At 38.9% G+C, this 24865-nt stretch overlaps 1 protein-coding gene across 3 annotated transcripts in view; it reads left to right on the top strand.

Annotated features, from left to right (window-relative positions):
• Nucleotides 1-24865, top strand: part of Tbc1d15-17 (TBC1 domain family member 15/17) — a 115687-nt gene that overhangs the window by 47492 nt on the left and 43330 nt on the right. Inside the window, exons 9-11 of one of the 3 annotated variants that reach the window (XM_067154061.2) lie at nt 2966-3163; nt 17694-17810; nt 22585-22783. In XM_067154061.2, the coding sequence (XP_067010162.2) occupies nt 2966-3163; nt 17694-17810; nt 22585-22783 (514 nt within the window). Of the gene's footprint in view, nt 1-2965; nt 3164-17693; nt 17811-22584; nt 24473-24865 lie in introns of those variants that run through there. The other 2 variants (XM_067154060.2, XM_067154062.2) reach the window with 2 other exon arrangements.

Genomic DNA, 24865 nt, shown 5'->3' with positions numbered 1-24865 from the left:
GAGAGAATTGCCAGCCGTGAAATGTACTGTGGCACACTGCACACAGAAGCGAGAGACTTCCTTCCTCTGTCATAGGAAATTTTTAAAAGCCACGATATTTTAAGGGCACCGGGCACTTTCCATGCCAGTACAAAGCATCTAAAAATGCAGACAGTGCAGAAATACATAAGATGAAGCATTTGCGCAGGGGAGCCAGCATAATTTTTCCTCGTCTTTGAATCTTGTTTTTCTTCCTTTCGTTGCGTGAGGTTATGTTTGTCATTGTTTTATACAAGTGCATAATTTGAATAATGTAAATGCACCTTGTTGGATAAATTTCTGAAATAGTATTCTCCATCTCATTTGAAAGTTTAAACTGAGAATCAAGGTGATTGCATGCGTTAATGGGTCTTATAAGTGCCATGGCGGGAAATCGTACAAGTATAGTCACTGTATGGTTGTTGTAATGTGGACGGAAGTGAGAGACTTTCTCCCCTCGTCATAAGAAAATTCAATAAGCCGCGATGTTTTAAGGGCATTGGGTATATTCCATGGAAGCACAAGGCATCCAAAATGCACACAGTACAATAATCCAGTGAATAAAGCACTTGCACATGGAACCAGTATAGATTTCTCCTCATCTTTGAATCATGTTTTCTTTCTTTTGATTTCATTGTGTGAGGTTATGTTTGTTGGTGAGTTATCCAAGTGCATTATTTGAATACTGTAAATGCACCTTGTTGGATATATTTATTTATTTATATCATGTCAGGAGCATACATAAGTTCAAAATTAAATATAAGGAAAAAACATAAAAAATATAAATACTTCAATGACGAAGAGCCACAAACTATGTGAGCCCAAAATCTTGCAACATCAAGTGCGTTTGGCGTTGCTTTAATCAGGTCTTCTGTTGTGCAGCTGAATGAGCATGAACTACATTGTAGCAAATGGGCTGTGGTCTGCTCTTCTCCACATACACACAAGGTACTGTCCACTTCGAAACCCCGTTTCTTCTGGTTTGCCCTGCACCGCATAACACCAGAGTGCAGTCTATTCAGTGCTCTCCAATTCACCCAATCTGTGACATGGCCAGGAGGGAGTTCCTCTTTTGGGGTCATCCATTGACTGATCCTTGTATGTTGACTCCCGATGCACCATTCTTGAATTCTTGCTTGCTGCGCTGTTCCTGCAAGTGTTTCGGTTACTCTCAAGAAGCTTTTCCTAGACTTAAGTCGCTGGCGTTGTGGCTCATATCCAAACAAAGGGCGGGCTTCCGATGTCAACACCTTTCTCTTTTCTTTCTTGGCTGCCTCTTCACAGCGGATGTCGGGAGGTGCTATTCCTGGAAGGCAATACACTTTTTTCAAAGGTGTAGCTCTCGAACATCCAGTAATAATGCGGCAGGTTTCGTTGAGTGCTACATCAACTGCTTTGGCATGGCAAGATTTGTACCACACCAGGCATGCGTATTCAGCTGCGGAATAGCAGAGCGAAAGGGCAGATGTCCTTGCTGTGTCTGTTTGTGCTCCCCAAGATGTTCCAGTTAGCTTCTGCACAATACTGTTTCTAGCAGCCACTTTCTGCTTGATGTTCAAACAATGTTTTCTGTAGGTTAAGGCACGATCCAGAGTGACTCCGAGGTACTTTGGGGTAGGATTGTGTTGTAATGCTATGCCTTGCCAAGTGACCTTCAGAGTTCGGAAAGCTTCTCTGTTGTTTAGATGGAAAACACAGGTTTGTGTCTTAGTTGGGTTTAGTGTGAGTTGATTCTTTTTGTAATAGCCAGCAAGAGTGTCTAGAGCTTTGGACAATGTTTGTTCAATCGCCTCGAAGTTATCCCCCTGAGAAGTGATAACACAATCATCAGCATAGATGAAACTATTCGTTCCGGCCGGAAGAGGCTGATCATTTGTGTAAATATTGAAATGAATTGGTGCCAACACGCTCCCTGAGGTAATCCGTTCTTCTGTATCCTCCACCTGCTTCTTTTTTCCTAGAACTCAACGAAGAAACTTCGATTTTGAAGTAGGTTTCTAATGGCACAAGTCAGATGAAAGTCATTTGTCATGCTATATACCTTTCCTAGAAGAATTCGGTGATTAACAATATCATATGCTGCCAAGAGATCTATAAATGCAGCTCCTGTGATTTTCCGGCTTTCAAAACCATCTTCTATGTGTTGACTTAATTTCAACACCTGCGATATGCAGCTTTTCCCTCTCCTGAAACCAGCTTGCTGTGGAATCAGAAGTGGCTCGATTTTATCAGTCAACCTATTGAGGATTAGTCTCTCCAGAATCTTAAAAAGATGGCACAATAAGGAGATTGGTCTGTAGCTCCCAGGGTCATTTTTATCTTTGCCTGGTTTTAGAATGGCTATGACCCTAGCCTTCCTCCATATTTTAGGTATCATGGAAGACTGAACGCAGTTGTTCATGAGTTCTACCAACCAGTACTTCGCAGTAGGACCAATTTGTTCCATTCGAAGGTCGAGTCCTGCTGACTTCCTAATCTTACACTTACTGAGAGCTAATTCCAGTTCAGTTAGTATGAAATGCTTAGATAACTCATTGCTCTCGTCTGGTTGTCTGACTATAGGATTCTTCCCTACTTTCATGGAAAGTTTTGGTTTTCCATTAACCAAAAGTTGGTGTGCTATTTGATCTGCACACCTTGTTGGGTACATTTTGGAAATCGTGTTTTCCATGGCATTTGAGAGCTTTAAACTGTGAATCAAGGTTAATTGCATGCAGTAACGAGTCTTAGAATATAATGTGATGCTGCAAAGGTTGGCATTTCCGAAGTACGTGTTGTCGGTTAATTCAAAATCACGTAATTCGAAGACCGATTTTTGCATCCAGGCGACTTCGAATTAACAAGGTTTTACTGTAGTTATATTATGAAGGGCTAATTTGATGTACAAGGACAATTAAAATGGATTTTAAATAACAGCTTATTAATATTACCTTCTGTTTCTCTTCAGAGCAGAAATTTTGATTTGGATCAGTCGGGAATGAAGCAGCAGCTTGGAGAGTTGCAGTGCCTACTTTCAGCTGTGGATCCAGAGCTTTCATCTTATATCCATCAGCGTGATTCAGGCAACATGTTCTTCTGTTTTCGGTGGCTTCTTGTCCTGTTCAAGCGAGAATTTTCGCAGTCTGCTATAATGAAGTTGTGGGAGGTAAGTGTGAAATGTAACAATTTCATTGTGATCTTAATATTCTGTATTGTCTTAAATATTAAATATCTACGTCATGATGGAATGAGGAAAAGCTTTCAGAATCTAGTTCAGGCTATACCATCTTCTGGAAAGGGAAAAATTAAGGTGAACATCGAATTCATGATGTTGGATTTGCAGTGAAAACTAAACTGGTTAAACATGCTTATGTTAAGTCCTACGGCAGTTAATGAAAGGCTCGTGACCCTCCGCATACCACTCTCTGGAACATTAACTGAATTGCTACGTTATGATACAATGTTAATTTTTTGCCTGTATTCAATGTACTAGTTGTTTTAAGATCTTCGCTATTTGGCTGATGATGACACTTGAAATGTGTTGAAACCGGTCCCAATAAACAGGTTGTAACTACTTTTTAGCAACTTACTACGGAGTATTGAAAGGTGGATCCTTCCCTATAATATTGTACATCTTATTTCTCTATTCAATACGGAACAATAATGAAGTTTTTAACTTTAAATAAATTCATCACTCGGAAACGAGTAGTGGCTCCCGTCGCCGCCAATGATGTGATGATCAATCAAATCCAGAGTATACTTAAACTCAGTCTGGTTAAAAAGGACAAGGGAGGTGATGTGAATGATGCACATTATTGAACAGTGACATGAAAATTGTCAGACGAAGATAAGGAGTTCTTTATGGGGCATTTTTGACATGCACTTGAAAATAACAACTAGCAAGTTCAGTATTTTGCAGGACTATTAATCCAGTGTTATAAATTATTTCACCTGCAGATTTATGTGGAATCTAAACTACTCTTATGTGACATTCCAATTTGGAAATCTCTGCCAAAAGCAGATAGGGTGAAAGGTCCCTCACTTAAGCACAACTTTTCACCTTTCCATCTTTTGCTAACTTTGTAAACATTTTCTTAGTATGCTCATCTCCTTAGCTGTTGTGTGTAAAAAAGTAGAACTATTTTCGTAATTTACCTTGCTAAAGTTAGAAGTAATAATTCATGTCTAAGTAATTTCTATCTTTTCTTGTCATTATTATGTCTGTGGAACAAGTTTTCCTATTTTGGTGCACACAACTGTGCCTCAAACTAAGTAGGCCACACACCACATGCTGCAACGAAAGGATAATTTCATGGACACCATGTTGAATGCGAATGTTACTTCTCTACCAGCTGTAACCTAAGAACGTGCCAGCTATTTAAACATATTTTCGTGTGCTGTCCTTGACTCAACCATTTGACAACTTCCAGTAGAGGAAACTTTCAGTCTTTTCATGACAATTACTCAGTTTTATTGGAAAGCATTAATGAAACATGGTTTTAACATGATGCAACACATCTTAAGGATTTTAGATCTCACTAAGAGCCATGTTTTAATTCCTTTTTATATTTATGTATTGTACACGTTGTTCACTTCAGGATATCTAGGTGCCTTTAATACCTTTTAACGTCATTTGTGTATGTTTGTACATTTTTAAAAGTTATTAGTTGTGTTTGTACAGATTTGTATTATGGCTGATGATGGCCATCCAAGGCCGAAACTAGTTCCTGAACTAAAAGTGTAAACATGACTTAATATAGTATTGATAAGGTTGACCATTTCTGACATAATATTTGTTATTATTGTGATCACAATTCAGTATGGATCACAAGATGAAGTTTCTTATGCGATAGAAATATCTAACAGATTCTAACCATTGGTTGTGGCATCATACACAACCATTAACTCAGCTCAAGGTAAATAGGGTCATCTTCCCAATCCTTCACTTGTGTAATTCTTGTCTGGCGCATCCACGTTGCGGGAGTGCATATCCTCCACATCAGTAGGCCGGTGTGAAGGAGAGCTAAGTTCAGGCAGGGATCCAGTCTCACGGGGTATTACGTGGAACCCATGCCCAGGGTTACGGGTGAAGACCTTAACAGCATCTTAGGCAGAAAAGGAGACGTTCGGAATGGCTAAGATGGTGGATGAGGCAACCCATCCTCTCTGGGGAAAATTAGGAGAGGAAACCACTGCCTTGTGGAGAAGAGGGATCTTCAAAGGCTAAGGGAATAAACCCTGAGAGAAAATACCCAGATGCATTAGGCTTAGGAGGTCAGCAGATGAGTAAATTTGTTCTTGCTTTCAACTATAATACAAGCCTCAGATGGACGTTTAAAAATGGAAATGGAATTGACAAGTCTCTGACTACAGTTGCACAGTATGATGGTAATGCTGATGTTTGTGCAAGTGTTAGATCAGCCATGGAGGGAAATCGCTCAAGGATAGAGTCATAGGAAAGTTCGATTTTAAGGGCATCGGGCACTTTCTGTGTAAATACAAGACATCTAAAATGCATACAGTATAGTAATCCAATTAATAAAGCACTTGGCAAACACTTGCACATGGGAGCCAGCATAGATTTCTCCTCGTCTTTGAATCGTGCTTTTTTTCTTTCTTTCATTGTGTGAGGTTATGTTTACCAGTGAGATATCCGACTGCATTATTTGAATACTGTAAATGCACCTTCTTGGATATTTTTTGGAAATAGTTCTTTTTTCATGGCATTTGAAAGATATAAACTGTGAAGCAAGGTTAACTGCATGCAGTAACGGGCCTTAGAATATTTTGTAACGCGGCAAGGGTTGGTACTTCTGAATTGCGAATTGGTGGTTAATTCGAAATCATGTAATTCAAAGTCCGATTTTTGAGTCCCAACGACTTCGAATTAACGAGGTTTTACTGTATAACCATAAATAATAATTTTGGCTTTTCAGTCCTTCCTATCAAGTTTTCCTTCACTCAGTCGCCATTGGTTTGATTCCTTCCATCAGCCCTGAAAATGATTTTCCGTGGTTTCCCATTTTCACACCAGGCAAATGCTGGGGCTGTACATTAATTAAGGCCACGGACGCTTCCTTCTCACTCCTAGCCTATTCCTATCCCATCGTCACTATACGACCTATCTGTGTCGGTGCGACGTTAATCACCTTGCAAAAAAAAAAATTTCCTTCCATATTGGTGTCGCTATTACGGTCATTATTTTTAGATGTGTCACTTGATGCAATTTCTCCCAGCTGAATCATGAAGGGCTCTAATCTTCCTGCATCTCATCTGCCTGCTGCCACCTATTGACTTAGTTTTCTTTCTCATGGTCTATGTAATTACTACAGTTTTAATTTGAAACAATTCCAGAAGTTATGAATACATTTCTTTTTACATCTTCATTATTTTGTATGTGCTTTTTTTTTTTTTAATCAGAAAGTTGGGGTCATTATTGACAGTCTTTAACACGGATAATATTCGTGGCTGATTTCTTAAAAAATACATTTTTACAATTTACTTTACATTGGAGAGTCACAGAGGGATCTTACGGCAACAATGGGATGGGAAAGGTCTAGGAATGGGAAGAAAGCGACAATGACCTTTGTAAGGTACAGCCTAATATGAAAATAGGAAACCACGGAATACCATCTTCACGACTACCAACTGTGCGATTCAAACCCACTATCTCTCAAATGCAAGCTGAAACCTACGTGAGAGAAACCGCACTGCCACTCGCTTGGTTAAAAAATCATGCACCTTGCGCCTTAACATAGTCACTAAATTTCGTAAGCGTGTTGTCTTTCCACTTTTATTTCCTGTTTCATATTAGGTGTCACAGGGGACCACGAGCTTATTCACTGTGAAGTTTGAAAAATTTTAGCACTAATAATCTGAATTTACTTATAGCAACAGCAGTTTCTTCAGCGATACAACTCACACGATTGCTGGGATTTCTACTCTTGAAATAATTGAAAATGTTTACAATTATTGTGTTTTTTATTTCACCAAAACATCATTCATTTCAATTTGATTGAACACAAATTTAAAAAAAAAAATTCTCTTTATTTTCCCTCCTGATCTACAGTATTTGCTACCTTAATGATCTGTTAATGGAGAAAAATAATAATGCCCAACCTAGACAAGCTTTTTCAACTCAAAATTCTGCCTAAATACTAAACTATATGCCTACACAATCAAATGGCACTAACTGAGCAAATAAACAGACAAACAAGCAAACCAAAATAAATTGTCATAAAATAACCGGCAAATACTAAAAAGTGGCCCGCGGTCAACTTCCTTTCGGAAATCCGAGAGCCATGGTATTACAGCTAGTGAATGAACAAAATGACATAGAATAAAGTAACATAAGATAAATGGCAAACCGGCAACCTGGCACAAGGCCACCCATATGGAGGGTAGTGCCCTACTTTTCCTCTCCTAGCTGACATAGCAAGTCTATACACATTCCACACCTACATCTTCACTCATGACCTACTACAACTTGCTGAGCCAATCATCACGTTGCGTCAACTGCTGAGTCTGTGTCCTATATTTTCTCATGTTTCTACATTGTGCATTGGTCTGCTTTCAAGTTACCTCTCATTACTCACTATGCTATCATTATCTAACTTCTTACCGTTGTAGAGTTCAAATATACTTAACTACAATCTCACAGCCTCTATAACCTCATTTTTAACAAACCAAATCATCTTTCCTTATTTACAATCACTCCATTATCTCACCATTTTCATCCATTACATCTCTCTTCTTTCCTTGTTTACAATCACTCTATTATCTCACCATTATCATCTACTACATCACTCTTCACTCCCTTTCATTATTTACATCCAAGCAACTAAAATCATACACTCAACTATTACCACTTCAATAATTACCATACTCCAAATATAGTTGACCATACTCAATCTCATTTAAACTGCAAACCAAATTCCATATCACTCCGTTCTCATTCCATCTTCACCTTAAATTCACCTTATGAACACACACCACTCACCTTCTGACTAATCCTTCTTGCCTTTCAATAATTACCATTGTCCTTTGCATTGCACCAAATCAACCTTTTAATCATCCTCATTCTTACTTTCACTTATAATTCGAACTTACTTAACTATCAAACTCCACCTTACATTCACTATTCATTTCAAATACAATTAACATACACACTCTACCATTTACCAGTTTAACTACTTAACATCTTCCAATATCATTATATACAAACCACACCCCTTTCATTATTTCCACTCTCTTATTATCTTAAACACACACCACATATAACTTAAATCACTCTATACCAAACCTCCAATCCAATCACAACTTCTACCACTTAATCATTCTTCACCAAACTTAGCACGTCACAATTTTTACAATCACACTGTTACCTTACTTACTAATATTACGTTACTTACTAATATTACTTAACTCTTTACTTCTTGTAACTATGCCCTCATCACTTTTATCTTTCTTCCCCCACAAATCCTTTAGACTCCTGCTTCTTCCTTTGTTCAGAGCTACTCTTTTATTAACATCCTCCCTCTGAATTCTCAGGAGACCTTCACTCTGCATGTGTCTTATACAGTCCTCCAAACTAGTCTCTTTTCTTACTTCCCTGCCTATTTCCCTGGCTGCTTCCATCCACATTTCTGTTATCCCTGTTATCCACTGTCTTTTCCTTTTCACTATGCACGTTTACTCCAGCATTGTGTTCTCTTGCCTGTCTTTCCTCACTGCTTCCCTTTGTTCTTTCCTTATCACCATGTCCAACTTCTCTGGTACTGCTTTCTATTACCTGCCTTTCTTCCACTCTCGTCCCCATCACTTCTTCCTTCTTCAGGCTCTCATTTAATACCCGTAATCTTGTCACTGACCAGAATCTAACCCACTTACCATTGGTTACCACTAATTGCTGTCCCTAAATGTGTGCTCTTAGTCTTTGAAGTCTGGTCCTCACTAAATGTTTTTTTAGGATTTTTAGATTCTTATTCCCTTCTCTTCCCATGTCTCTTTTGTGCCCTTACTGCGTCCAATGTCCGACTCATTGGCTGAATGGTCAGCGTACTGGCCTTCGGTTCAGAGGGTCCCGGGTTCGATTCCCGGCCGCGTCGGGGATTTTAACCCTCATTGGTTAATTCCAGTGGCCTGAGGGCTGGGTGTTTGTGCTGTCCCCAACATCCCTGCAATTCACACACCACACATAACACTATCCTCCACCACAATAACACGCAGTTACCTACACATGGCAGATGCCGCCCACCCTCATCGGAGGGTCTGCCTTACAAGGGCTGCACTCGGCTAGAAATAGCCACACGAAATTATTATTATTATTACTGCGTCCAATAACAGCATAATAAAATTCTCCGACTACTCAGATGGTCTCAGGGTATATTTTATAGTAATTGTTCGCTTAACGTGGATCCTGAAGAGTAGTGCAGTTGCTTCTATAAATCATGATTTAATATTTCCTCTGATGGACGTCTCCACCCTATGCACCTGATTTAATGATTTGGAAAGACCGGAATCACATCACATTTATCAATAAACTATTCTACCATTCCTACCTACATATAATTACATTACACATAATTAATCTTAACTAAATGGTTTATTAAACAATAATAAGTATAGGAAAGAGAAAAAGCTTAGTATTTCGTTTCATAATTCATAAAATCCAAATAAATAACATTGGGAGTATCTCTATTTTACAGTTCTGTTTTCCAATCATGATCACCTGCTTTTTGATATGAGCTATGAATGAATGAATGAATGAATGAATGAATACTGATCTGCATTTAGGGCAGTCGCCCAGGTGGCAGGTTCCCTATCTGTTGCTTTCCTAGCCTTAACCTTGTATTTCTACTTATCATTCTGACAACTGAACTAATTTCTTACAAATCATGTCCACAAATATGCTAACATCTGATGAAATCCTCTTAATTAGAATATATTTTCTATCTTCCAACATTTAAAAATTATTTCTGACCACTAAATTGTTCTTTTGGCGCGGTTATTTATTCTGGTTACCGTTGAATGATTTGCTAAGTTTTCTAATTTCCCTGCCATATCAAATTCTGGCTTCTATTGGCCTAACCATACTGGATTAAATTATTTCAATCATATCTCAAAAGCTCTGGCAATAAATATTTACAACTGAATTCTAACCGTATCAGTTTTTAATTAATTACAACTCTCATTTAAGTCTAGGTGTCTATCAACGAAATAATATTCTCCTCTTAAATGTAATCACTTCTTATGATTCCTTGGACAGCTTAATTATAACTATGGATATCGATATTGATCATTTCCACATCATACTTTGCATATTACCTGGTGACATGCATATATGGGAGGTTTTTATTAAGGGTAATTTCTAACATAATAACTTTATTTTCAACATATGGTTATAATGAGAATTATCTGACTTCATATTCACCAGTCTTGGTTAGATATGCCTACATTATATTTATCTTCTCCCTCGATGAGATTTCTTTTCATGACAATGCTTCCTGTACATGATCCCGTCTTGAAATATATAATTATATATATATATATATATATACAGTAAAACCTCGTTAATTCGAAGGACTAAAAAATCGGACTTATTTATCGGACAAATTTATTATACGAGCCACGCTTTTTCGTCAACTGTCGGCATTGCCAGTGTTCGCGCATCCTGTTTTCCCGCACACTGCCTGTTGTGTGATATTACGGCGTTCCTGAAAAGATTGAATACAAAAGAATTCCGATTTCATTCAACTTGGCAATCATGAAGCGCACTGTAGACCCACCGAAGTAAGTGCGGAAACCTACCCCTCCACGTTCCGGAACACGCGTTAATTATGACGCGGATAAATTTCGGGTTGGAATTACTCTGTAACATACTATTGTTTTAAAATGTAAAGGCAGTTTCGAATTAAAAGTCTGAATTTCGGTAATGGGGCCGACATTGTACTTCGAATTACGAATTATCCGTATTTCGAATTAAACAATTTAAATAACATGCAAAACTGTATCTCATGTTTCCGGGAACGAGAGCTTCTTCGAATTACGTGGGATTTTGAATTAACCGATTTCGAATTATCGAGGTTCTACTGTATATATATTTCACACTCACTCTCTATTCTCTGCCTTCTTCATATCAATTCCCTTCGGCGACTTCTCATTTCTTTCATTAAAACACGTAGCTCATTTAATTCAACCATAATACCTTCGTATCGTAGCCATTCCTCTTATCTCTTCTCGTAAATTAATTTCCCATGGCGTATTTTATTGAACTAAAATCATCTTCATTTCACTGGATCACTTATTACTTTCCCCAGATGATACTAACCTCCTAGTATACTGTGATACTCCTTCCTGTTGCTGCATTGACAAGAAATAACATATGCCTTCTGCATATCTCTACCTAACCATATTAAAATGACTTTCAACACATATACATTAGGTTACTTGACCCATTTGTGATATCCACTTCTCATCACATGATCTTTTTATGTAGTAAATTCTACTTATTCCTGATATAAGTAGCAAGATAACCATAGTTATTGCGTCACATTCTCGTTAATACTCACTATCAGTTCTTCCAATCGATGTATATCGATCCTAACATAATCATGAGAGCTAGATTTTGAGGTTACACTTCACTGATTATATTAATATTATAGTTACCCATATTAGGCCTTAATTTCTGAACATTATTCTGCATCAATTTAATTAAGAACTGTAATTTAGGAAAACCTAGCTTATCATTCTTCGGTTCTCGACGATTGCTGAGCCATCCAATCTAGGCTGCTGCGCTCGGCCGACTGGAAACCATAGATCAGCTGGTCTCCCGTTCCACATCAAGTCAGCTGGATCCTCCATGTCACACACATCTCCAAGATTGCCCACTGCAGGTCTAGTTGCACATCATGTCGACCTTCTTTCTTGACCTAAGCTTAACAAATACAAATATGATACAAAGGGCACTAGGAAAGATTTGCAGTGTTTGTGAACGCTTTAGACTTTTTCAAAATAATTTCCACAGCACTCAACACATTTCTCCATACGTCGAAACCAGTCGCCGAACCACCTCTGCCACTTTTCTTCAGTTACATTTTCACACTCTTGATCCCATGCTGCCAAAAGCTCCTCGTCGGATGCAAAACACCGCCCTTTCACCTTCATCTTCACTTCTGGGAAGAGTGCAAAGTCACATGAGGCACGATTAGGACTGTATGGAGGTAATCAAGCACAGTCAACCCTGATCTGGCAAGAAAATTGTTGTAATGCAAGAGCTAAGTGTTGCCGTGACCTTGGACGGAGCTGCTTGATAGCCTGGGTGACCTGAGCATAGACAAGTCTCACTGTACCACTTTGCAGTAACTGTCCTTCGTGTTTCTAGCACAACCCGAGTCAGGATGCCCTGTTTGGTGAAGAGTACTGCAATCATCCTTTTCTTCACTGACCTTGACTTTTGCACAGTCACAGGAGTACCCTCATCTTCAAACAGCCACACCTTGTTGTGGGATTTTGTTGGGACATCGTAATAATAAAGCCAAGTTTCATCACCTGTAATGATGCTATTGACGCTACGCGAAGTCCCATTTTCAAACTGTTTTAGCATTTTTCGGCACCATTTCACTCAATGTGCCCTTTGTTCCTCTGAAAGTGAATAGGGCACCCAAAGGGAACAAACCTATCTAACATGGAGATGGTCGTGTAGAATTGAATGAATAGTTGCTGCAGGGATGTGGAGGGTCTCTTCTACCTGCCGATATATCAACTGCCTCCCTTGCTGCAACATTTTTCTCACAGCTTCAATGTTTTCCTCAGTCACTGATTCAAACAGTCATCCAGAACAAGGATCGTCTTCAACCCCAAAATTTCCCCTCTGGAACTCTTTGTACCAGCGGAAAATTGTCTGATGTGGGCAGTCTTTTCCCAGCACAAGAGTCATTTCCTCCAGGCACTGGTCAACAGTTAATCCATGAGCAAAATTGTAGCGGTTGCGCGATATTCACCTTTAGACCACACTGACATCTTAACTTGCTTTCAATCCCACTGCTTGGTAGCAACTGGTGTGAAGGTCACGCCTTGCTGTCTTCTAGACCGGTTTTCACCCCTCTTTTCATCCCTCACCATAACAGGAGTGTCCAGCCAACCGTTTTTGCATATTGCAAAACTTTCCTAGTGCCCTTTGTATGTGAAAATCCATATCAATATCTCCAGTAATTTGACAGTCTATAATTGCTCTTCTTATTTTTGATATCTGATAAACCGAGCTCGATAGCTGCAGTCGCTTAAGTGCGGCCAGTATCCAGTATTCGGGAGACAGTAGGTTCGAACCCCACTGTCGGCAGCCCTGAAAATGGTTTTCCGTGGTTTCCCATTTTCACACCAGGCAAATGCTGGGGTTGTACCTTAAGGCCACGGCCGCTTCCTTCCCACTCCTAGCCCTTCCCTATCCCATTGTCGCCATAAGACCTATCTGTGTCGGTGCGACGTAAAGCAAAAAAAAAAAAAAAAAAAAATCTGATAAGACTGCTTTCAATTATATTATGTTCTATTAGCTCCAATACTCCTTCAGTATCAATTCTATGTATATAACAGATGAATTTGGTTAATCTGCTTGTTTTCTGCCATTTTATTGTTATTCGTGTTCCTTCTTAAAATTACTGTCTGGAATTCCCTTGGCAATCTTATTACCCTGTTGGTAACTGCAACTCTGGCCCTTTTCAGACCACTTGCCTCGCTTGCTGAGTATTCCTCTTCTTTTTATTCAAGAACACTGTTCTTTTCATATAAATATGTAACATTCTGCTATGCTTTTTACTTTCTCTCCTTATTTGTAGAATATCTATATAGATATTTATTTTGCTTCCTTGAGATCAGATGCAAATGACGACTTTGTCCTCCATTTAATATTTTAGCAGTTAGTTGTGTTAGTAATATATTATATTTATTTTTTGTTAATAATATATTATATATTTTTTAAACAATCTACCTAGTATTTCATGTTCTTTTCTTCCACTGCCTTAGCAATCATGCTGTCTTTTCCCGAGTTCGGCCCCCTGTGAATTTCCAAATCACAGTTCGCTTTACATAAATTTCGTCTCCCGTAATCTATTCATTTAACTCGGTGACATTTTTTAACATGGCTAAAAATGCAATGGCACACTCTTTATCAACATTTTTTCATTCTGTAGATTACCCACGTTTCTTATCACTATTTCAGCCATCAGTTTGGATAACAACATTTTTATAGGTCTGTTATCATTTGCTTTACCTATCCTTTCCGCATCATCTATATCAACTTCACCTGAAGTTAATTTTCATTTTGTTCTGGATGACGTCCACAACTTTGTAAATTGTCCCCTTTTTCTTCCGGCACTCCATATATAAATAAGTATTTCTTCCTGCATTCCTGACTACTGTCTTCTATTTCTATCTTCAGCTTCAACACCTCCTCTTCCATATTTCTTATTTTCTCTCTGAGTAACACAATTTCTCTCTCTCGTTCCCCACTTTGGTCATTGTTTCGTTTGTTTTTTTTCTTTCCTGGATCCATTGCCTCATATTTTCGAACTACTTCACTTGTTTCTGTATCATATTTTTAATCTGTTCAAATGGGAAAACTTCTTCCACAACCTCCTTTACCACCCTCCTTATGACTCCCACGTTTTTCCAACTCATGAAACCTCTGGAAATTGGTCTGGGGTTCACTTCCACGCCCCCTATAACTAGCAGTACCATTATCACCGCTGCCACCATCATCATCTCACCCTTCATTCCCATTTCCACTTTACCTCCATCTCTTGGCTGTTTCCTTCTTCCTTCTCCCCTGCCATCTTCCGATAACTACATGATATTATTCCACACCAGTCATCTTCCTCATCACTCTCGGCTTCCCTCTTGCACTCACCGCTCACACTCCACTCCAACTCTACCGGCACACTCGACCCAGCAAATCTGCACCCGCTGCTTGTTCAGGCTAGACTGACAAATAAAATACAGACACACAACACTCCCCAGTGACAGAGATTCAGAACTGATGTTGTTGGTTGAACTGAGCATGTGCTCTCTTCAGACAGTCGTGCAACATAGGATTTGACTCTTTTTTCGAGCGTGCATTCGGAAGATAGTGGGTTCGAACCTTACTGTCAGCATCCCTGAATATGGTTTTCCATAGTTTCCCATTTTCACACCAGAAAAATTCCTTAATAAGGCCGTGGTAGCTTCCTTCCCACTCCTAGCCCTTTCCTATCCCATTGTCGCCATAAGACCTATCTGTGTCGGTCCGACGTAAAGTAAATTTTAAAACAAAAATCTCCGGCATGTTAACCCCGAAAATTTAAACTTGCTAAGACTTAATAAAACCAATACTTGTGTGCAGTAACGAAGGTAATCAATTGGCTGGTAATTGTAGAACGCTATTATGACAAAAAAATGTTGATTGTTGTTTCATTACAAAAGGATAAGTAACGAAACTTGGTATGGGGAGGTTTCCGTGACACACAAAAGCCCATCAGACCCACAGTCCTTTCTCAATGCTAGATGCTTTGTAGTTTTTTTGTTGCCTGTTACATAGCAGATGCTAGCCACGCTCCAAGGAGTCTCTCTGAGAAGGGATGCACCAAGGATTTAAATGCCATGCAAATTTAAAATATATAGAAAGCTAGTTAGGCTGTGTAGTTGCAGTAACTTAACCTGGCTGAGGGGTTGGATGGTAGAACATTCTCGAGTTTGATCCTGGCTCAATTTGGTGATGTTCAAATTGAGGCACGTCATGTCAGTAGTTTTACCAGCATGTTAAAAGACTCATGTGGCAAATGTTGGGAATTCTGGCACCACAATGTCTCCAAAAACTGTATAATGGTTGTAAAACCATATGGAGGTGAGGTCTGTACTCTGACACATTGACTTGTTTGAAAAATGGATTTATATAGAAGAATACTGAAAATATCTAGGGTTGATAAACATGACTTAATATAAAAATATTGTTGTGGATTAACAAAGTAAAAGAGCTACTGAACACTGTCAAAGAGCATAAACTGGAAATTTTGGTCGTATTCTGTTGGACGAAGAGTTATACCACATATTATGGCTTGTGATCCAGGGGAAGATATTGGGAGAAGAGATGCAACCTCATCACATTTTATGGTCCACGAATGTATGGCAGTAGTTCAGATTGTTAGGAGGAGGAGCTCTTTTCTGTGAGAACGTCATGTGTGACATATCCATCTCTATGCAGCTAGTATGTGCAAATGATAGTAAAACATGTACTCTGGAGAGCTTCACTGTGCAGTCGGGAGTCTAAAACTGTGAAAAGATTTTGTTTCATTGTTGAAATGCAGGCACTGATTCTGTAACTTTTCAGTGTGCCGAACATACTAGTTAAATCTAAATATTATACAACATACCTGTAAAAACCGTTATTAAACAAGGGATAAAAATACGCACTATAATGTGTTTTAACAGACTGAAGAGCTTTTAAGTTACATTTACTGAGCTCGATAGCTGCAGTCGCTTAAGTGCGGCCAGTATCCAGTAATTGGGAGATAGTGGGTTCGAGCCCCACTGTCGGCAACCCTGAAGATGGTTTTCCGTGGTTTCCCATTTTCACACCAGGAAAATGCCGGGGCTGTACCTTAATCAAGGCCACGGCTGCTTCCTTCCACTTCCTAGGCCTTTCCTATCCCATCGTCGCCATAAGACATATCTATGTCGGTGCGACTTAAAACAACTAGCAAAGTTGACACTGGAAAGTATGACTCCCTTAAAAAAAAAACCACCTGATTCTTGCATAGCCCAGCTCACATCGTGGTAGTCAGTATTCATTTTGTAGCCATATGAACTAAGACAGATCCTGTTTATAGGGCTGGGGTAGATTAATTCAAACTCTTGTTGAATTTGGGTGAATAGTTTTGAGGATGTATGCTGACACATTACTAAAACAAATGTATGATCTAACACTTGGAGACAAAAGACCAAGAAGGCGACCAAGACTCGGGTACAAGGACCTGGTGAAAACTGACAGTGAACAGATAGAACATAACCTTGGAAAGCATTGAAGAGGAGGGGGAGATTTTTAGAATCTGGAACTGGTGGAAAAGTCTCTTTTGCTGACCCGTCGCTTAAAATGGAATGATGGGCACGCGCTCGCATATGTGTAGTTTGAGAATGGTTGAATAGGACAGCGCTGAAGTGTGAGCAATGTAAAGTGAATCACTATGGTGGTATTGTTTTCCCAGTGACAGTTTGGTAGACGCTGGTAACAGATAAAGAGAATTTGAAGCTGTCTAGTGTTCAAATCTGGGTCTGCTGTTCATGGTAGTTGAGTCTCAGAGCACAGGAGGCAGTACTTACCAGTGACATTGCACTGAGAGGAAGTGGATCTTTGCTGTGTTTGTGCAGACTGGGTATGCAGGCGAAATATTTGTAAAAGGCAGAACAGTTCTTGCATTGGAGTTGTTGGAAGGAGCTGTCACAAGAGAGTATGTGTAGATGTTTGTTTTATTGTTATGAGATGAAAAAGGTGATTCTGTGGTGGGTGTTACCATTTTGTCTTACTACAGCAACAAGGATGATGATAGTGTGGTGATAAGTCAAGATGTCTTTAAAAGTGGTTCAGCAGTTAGGAACCCACAAGAATAATTTTCTATGCAATATGGTCAGTAGTTTTATAGACTCTTAAAAAATAAATAACATTGTTACAGGTACTTTGGACTGATCTCCCATGTCCGAACTTCCATCTTCTCCTTTGTGTTGCTATATTAGACACAGAGAAGGTGACAATCATGGAAGGAAACTATGGATTCACAGAAATTCTTAAGGTAGGTGATATCTTCATGACTAATTTGTTAAAGCAAAGGAATTGTCAGAAATCAATATATTACTATCCTGGTCATGAAAACCAAGCAATATGATATAAATACAAATCAGTTCATGAATAGAAAGTTAGAAACAAGACTTAATTGATTACTATGATGGCTTAAGCTATATTAACACATTCCCTGCCAAATAAGACATGCTTGCTGCAACACATATTGTCAACCAATTTGATCACTTTCATAAACACAGTGCTGAACAAAAATATTTATTCATAATATAGAAACATATCAGAAACTCATCAAACTTGATGGGTTTCCTTGATGTGCTTTCTTGGTGTGTAAACAGCTGAGTATTAGGCACTGCAATTACATTACACCATTCAGTACTTTCATTCCCACATGAGTCACCACCAGCATGCACATCCACAACTTCAGTACCACTTTTTTCTTCATTTTCACTTTCTCTTGATGCATTTTCCACTAAAAGATCATCACTGGACTTGATACAATCCATTAACTTGCTATCTGAATCCAAATAGAGTAATTGTGATGCATCACCTTCTTTGAAGCATGGAACAGATTTCCTAACCTTAGCAGTCGCCATGTATCCACTTGCGTAAATAAACTGTACTTGCAAAGTATGAGGTAGCCTCACAAAACAAAATTCCTCAATGCTTTAAACATTCCTAAACATGACCAAAGCATCTCAAACACATGCGTGTAGCATTACAGTAAAACCTTGTTAATTCGAAGTCGTTGGGACTCAAAAATCGGACTTCGAATTACGTGATTTCGAATTAACCGCCAATTCGCAATTCAGAAGTACCAACCCTTGCCGCGTTACAAAATATTCTAAGGCCCGTTACTGCATGCATTTAACCTTGATTCAGAGTTTATACCTTTCAAATGCCATGAAAAAAGAACTATTTCCAAAATGTATCCAGGAAGGTCCATTTACAGTATTCAAATAATACACTCGGATATCTCACTGGTAAACATAACCTCACGCAACGAAAAAAAAAAAAAAGTACGATTCAAAGACGAGGAGAAATCTATGCTCGCTCCCATGTGCAAGTGCTTTATTAATTGGATTACAATACTGTATGCATTTTAGATGCCTTGTATTTACACAGAAAGTACCCGATGCCCTTAAAATCGAACTTTCCTATGACTCTATCCTTGTACGATTTCCCGCCATGGCACTTCTCTCGTACTTCAGAAATGTAAACACTTGCCGCGCCACGAAGTATTCTAAGAACCTTTAATACATGCAATCACCTCGATTCACAGTTTAAACCTTTCAAATGCCATGGAAAAACTATTTCCGAAATGTATCCAACAAGGTGCATTTACAATGTTAAAATAATGCACTTGAATAAATCACTGACAAACATAACCTCACGCAGCGAAAGAAAAAAATCGCACAATTCAAAGACGAGGATAAATTATGCCGGTTCCCCTGTGCAAATGCATTATTTTTTGGATTTCTTTACTGTTTGCATTTTTATTATAGATGCTTTGTACTGGCATGGAAAGTGCCCGGCGCTCTTAAAACATTGTGGCTTATCGAAGTTTCCTATGACGAGGGAATAAAGTATCTCGCTTCCATGTGCATTGCAACGCATTACTATGACCCCCATCCCTCACACTGTACGATTTCCCGGCTGGCAATTTCTCCTTTAAAACAATAAGACCGTTTGGGCTCGCATTAACATACCGTAAAGCAATGCAGTTTCACCGGCAATGTCAGTACCGGTATTGTTCGGTGCCTACGAATTTATTATATTTGCCACGTTTTTTTCGTCAACTGTCGGCATCGCCAGTGTTAGCTGATTCTGTTTTCCCGCACACTGCATGTTGCGTAATATTACGGCGTTCCTTAAAAGGTTGAACACACAAGAGTTCCGATTTCATTCAACTTAGCAATCATGAAGCGCACTGTAGACCCACCGAAGTGAGTGTAAGTGCGGAAAGCTACCCCTCCACGTTCCGGAACGCGCGTTCTATTATGACGCGGAGCAGATAAATTTCGAGTTGAAATTACTCTGTAACATACGGTACTATTGTTTTAAAATGTAAAGGCAGTTTCGAATTAAAAGTCTGAATTTCGGTTATGGGGCCGACATTGTACTTCGAATTACGAATTATCCGTATTTCGAATTAAACAATTGAAATAACATGCAAAACTGTATCTCATATTTCCGGGAACGAGAGCTTCTTCGAATTAGGCGGGATTTTGAATTAACCGATTTCGAATTATCGAGGTTCTACTGTATTGAGTTTACCAACAACTTTTTGAACACCTACATCTATATGAATAAAGTTGTGTTTTAACAATTCTGTGACCAAAGAAGTCATACCATGTATGTCATAAGACACATTGCATGTTATGATCAGTTGACAAAATGAATATTGAGCAACATTTCTTTCTTTGAAACTAGTTGCACCCTTATTTGCCAGTGATGAACACGACTTTCTACCATGCCAGCATATTACAGTTCTCTAGGGACCTAAATGTTTAATACTATATATTTTTAAAATAGCATTAGCATTAATGTTGCCAAAGTTTCGATAAGCACCTCTGACAAATATCAACACCTAATCCCTAGTAACATAGCCTCTGGCCTGGATAACCACCCAGATGTGGTGTTGCCAATATGCCACATCAGGGTGAATCCACTCTCATCAGGAGATCCCATAATTCCTGCATAGTCCAGTCCAGAGATGCCAGTGTCTGTCTTTCAACCGCTGCTTCAGAGAGTCCCTTATATTATCAATAGGATTCAAATGGGATAACATTGCAGGCCAGACCAGGTGCAGTAGGGTGTCTGAATATTCTTCAAACCATATACTCGTGTGTTGAGTCCTGTGAACATGGCAGTTGTCACTTGAAAGATGATAGTTTCCACAGCAATGTCAGCATGTTGGATAAATGAAAACACCTGGTCACTGAGAATGTTCTGACGCATGATTATCAGCCACCTGAATAAATGGGCCCAAATTATGATTCGGAAAACACAATCATGGACCCATTTCCCACTTCAACTATACTTTCCACGCCTTGTAGATGAAATGCTACATTGGACTTTCATTGCTCTCGACTTTATGTGCCACTGTGAGCAAATGTTCATTGCATGCAGTTTCCTTCTCGGTGTTTGTGCACACTGTAGCATTTCCTGTTGGATTTGAAAGATTTCCAAAGACAAGGTGATCCAGCCACTGTTCTGATACTTGGTAACTAGCACACCTACCAAGATGCATGGCTAGCGCATGTAATGAAGGCCACTGCGTAGGCTACTTGGAGCTTCAAGCAGTACCAGTGCACTATGAAAGACTTTCTGTTAGGCCATATTGATGAGTTGTTTGTGTACAACCTGTTTGCATACTCGTGTCACATCACTGCCATAGTCATACACCAGCGATGAAGGGTTATCTGGCTGTGTGGTAGCAGTAGAACTGGGAGTGGAGCGAGTAATACCGATGACTAATCCAGTTGTAGCAGTAGACTGTGCCACCGATCCCCTCCGCTTACAGCTGCAAGTACTCGCGGAGGACCAAAGCACAGTGTAGCACACGACACATGTTTAAGAGTACTGTACCAGTATTTAACCTGTGCTTATAAAATTTGCATCTTTATTTCTTCCTCTTTTTTAGATAATGTAAAGTATATTAGATAATAATTGTGCTTTTAGTTTGATATTTAATCCCATTTTTAGATGGTGTTTGTTTTTAGAAGATTTAAAGGAATTTAAAGAAAAGTTTACAGAAATTTGTACCACAAATGCCATGAAAACAGTCTGATGCATGGCAGTTCTTTGAAATTACTGATGTTAAAAAATAAGCAAAATCTAAATTTTGCAGCCGCATTTACATGATGGGTGGTGGCATATCAAGAGGTATCACAAGGATGAAATGAGCAGGTCGGCTTCTCTAGCAGAAAACAACATTTCAGTATTCAGCAAAACAGTTATGTTGTGAGAAAAGAGCATTGAATAGACGGATAGACGAATAACTTGTTTAAATGTGCTGCTACAGTAGTTCACTCAGTACAACCGGGTGATGACAACAACTGCTCTGCTCCGCACCGCTCTGTCTCCACCACTAGGTAGCAGTTTGACACCATTCATATTGACATACCCCTGTGCATTCTTGAGGTTGTGACTAAGATTTTGTCTCAGGAGCTTATGTTAATAGTCTTATGTACAGATTGGTTGTATAAGACTATTTTCATGTTTTTTACCCGTATTGAACTTAATACTAATTGTTACAATTCTTGTTTTATTTTCCACCTAATTCAATACATAAAAATGTTTGTCACTAGGACATTTTATTACAATACAACACTAACAGGGACATGTTTCGCTCGTTATATCGAGCATCTTCAGCCTCATTTGAACAAATATCTCAAGGTTAAGTCTTTACTTTGAACTTTCATATAATATTTTATTGGTGTAAAATAATTTTAATGATCAAATTGTTTATTTGCAAGTTCAGTGTAAAGACTTAACTTTGAGATATTCGTTCAAATGAGTCTGAAGATGCTCGATATAACGAGCGAAACATGTCCCTGTTAGTGTTGTATTGTAATAAGAGACAATAAACATTTTTATGTATTGAATTAGGTGGAAAATAAAACAAGAATTGTAACAGTCAGATTGGTTGTATTAGCAATTCTCATAATGCAATGACTGTATAATCTAAGTACTTGCAGTTATCTGTTAGTTTAGAAATATTAACCAAAACACTAAGAAATTATTCTGTTTTCTTTCTGATACAGCACATCAATGACCTGTCCTTGAAGATTGACTTGAATGCTACAATCAGTAAAGCTGAGGGAATTTATCACCAGTTGATGGCTGCAGCTCAGTTACCAGATCCTGTTAGACTGATCATCGGTCTGGAGCCTCTGGGAGATCTGGGGAATGGAGTAAATGGTTCATTGTCACAGGATCGAAGCGATTCAGTACTAACCAATGGCAAGTCTATTGATAGCGAGGAGTTGGACTCAATGGGGGCTGTAACGTTAACGGCTAGTATGGGAGAAGCTGCATATGACTGTGCGATTCATCTTAATTATCTCTAGCACGCTGCACATAGTTCCTTCACATGAGAGAATAGACATGTCACAATAAGGTTATTAGTATTTTAAGAACAGTTGTTTGTAAATATGTGTATATAGTTTAGATAATGTGCAAGCTATAAGCTGCTATAACTGTTGTGTTTTTATTGTTAACACTTATTTTGTAATGAAATGTTTTCCTTGTTGAAAATATCTTGTCTTTACTCTTCAACATTTTTATATTCTCTATAGATTTTATACAAGCAGTTTTAAATTGAATGAAATCTAATCATTAGTCATTATCTAACAAAGTACTTGTGGATAAAAACCTTTCTAGCATTGATTTTTCTTTTGTGGTACCAGTATGTTCTTGATGTTACGTAGTGATAGCTACTTTCTTGGGTGTTAAAATGTTTTTGAGATATCCATTTAACAGCTAGATATTTACAAAACTGCTATAAGATTTAATGAACTACTCTTTCGGCAATACTATGTGTAGGAAATGGATAAAGAGCAGCGATATACTGTGGGCATACGTGGATAGAGTAAGCGTAAAGGGAACACGTGGGTCCAAAATGATCAGCTGCAGCCTTCATCAGTGTAGGATAGAATGAGAATGGGAGTGATCGTTGTTGACAAGTAGATGCTATTAAGAGAGCAAGCGAGATTGGCGAGGCAAGGGAACAGAGAAAAGGACCAGTTCTATAATGTTAAGGCTAGGTGCTTCTCTGGACCTAAAAACCAGTTCTTGTCCACTGTAGCTTCGGAATTTCTACATGTCAGGGAGTGGGAAGACGAGAGGTAAATGTTTAAGGAAACTGTGAAAATATCATCAAATGTGGTTTGAAAGAGCCATATTATGGGTTTTGCTGGCACTGCTGCGGCCACATATTTTTTTGGCTGGAGTATTGGTAGTGAAGTCAGTCTGGCTGCCAGCACAGCACCTGCAATAATCATAGTTTGGTCAAATTTGGGTCCATCAAACCACATAAATGATAATTTCAGTTGAAGTTCTTCAGCATTTACTTTGACCTTGCCACACTTTTGCCATTAAGAGACTCCAAAGTTGAACACCAACCGGTGCTCAGGTCTAGAGAAGTACCTGACCTTAACATTAGATAAGCACTTCATTTATCCATTCTCTTGTCTCCCGTGTCTCCCCCTTTCTTTTACCTCGCAACAGCATCTACTTTTCAGTGGTCACTGCCATTCTTGTTCCACCCTCCATTGACAAAGGCCACAGCCAAAAAGTTTGGACCTGTGTGTTGGTTTTTAAAATTATTTTTACGTGTACTCTATCCACAGCGTGTCACTGCTCTCCATCTGTTTCCTATACATATACAGTGAAACCTCATTAGTGCGTTCCTCATGAACACATTTTCTTGCTTAACATGTTGTAAATTTGAAGTCCCGATTCCCATTGTATTAAATCTTTGTGAAAGTTACCTCACTTATCACGTCATGGATTATTGTTATTAGCGCTTAGTATGATCATATCTTTTCCTAGCCCTGAAAATGTACTTTGTTATCCCATGTGAAAAGAACTATATTTCCAACACAGATAAGAGCCCTTGGCACAGGAGGCAGGTCAGGAAAGTTATACGATAATGGGAAAAGGCCTTGAATTTCCTAACTTCACAGGGTAAGCCTCACTTTGAGGAACAAGGAGGAAAAAAGAAGAAAAATACAGTTGCAAGCACGTTTCCAGCAGAAAGACATGTTTTGCCCTGATTGGGCCAGCTGGACCTCATTCCCGCCACTCCATGTTTGCATGTTTTGACTCTGGGGTGAAATGATGAACCCTAGTTTCATCAGAAGTCGCAATGCAATGCATAAAAAGTCATATCCTTCCTCCTCGTAGCGATTCAGATGACTTCGACAAACATCTTGGCGGAATTGTTTTTGTTCTTGGGCGAGGAGACTAGAAACTCACAAGGCAGACAATTTCTGAAGGTTGAGTTCATCACTGATGATGGCTTAAACACTTTCAAAGCTTATT

This window comes from Anabrus simplex, chromosome 9, assembly GCF_040414725.1.
Source record: "Anabrus simplex isolate iqAnaSimp1 chromosome 9, ASM4041472v1, whole genome shotgun sequence".
NCBI classification, from domain to species: Eukaryota; Metazoa; Arthropoda; class Insecta; order Orthoptera; family Tettigoniidae; genus Anabrus; species Anabrus simplex.
This window is presented reverse-complemented; position numbering and strand designations above follow the sequence as displayed.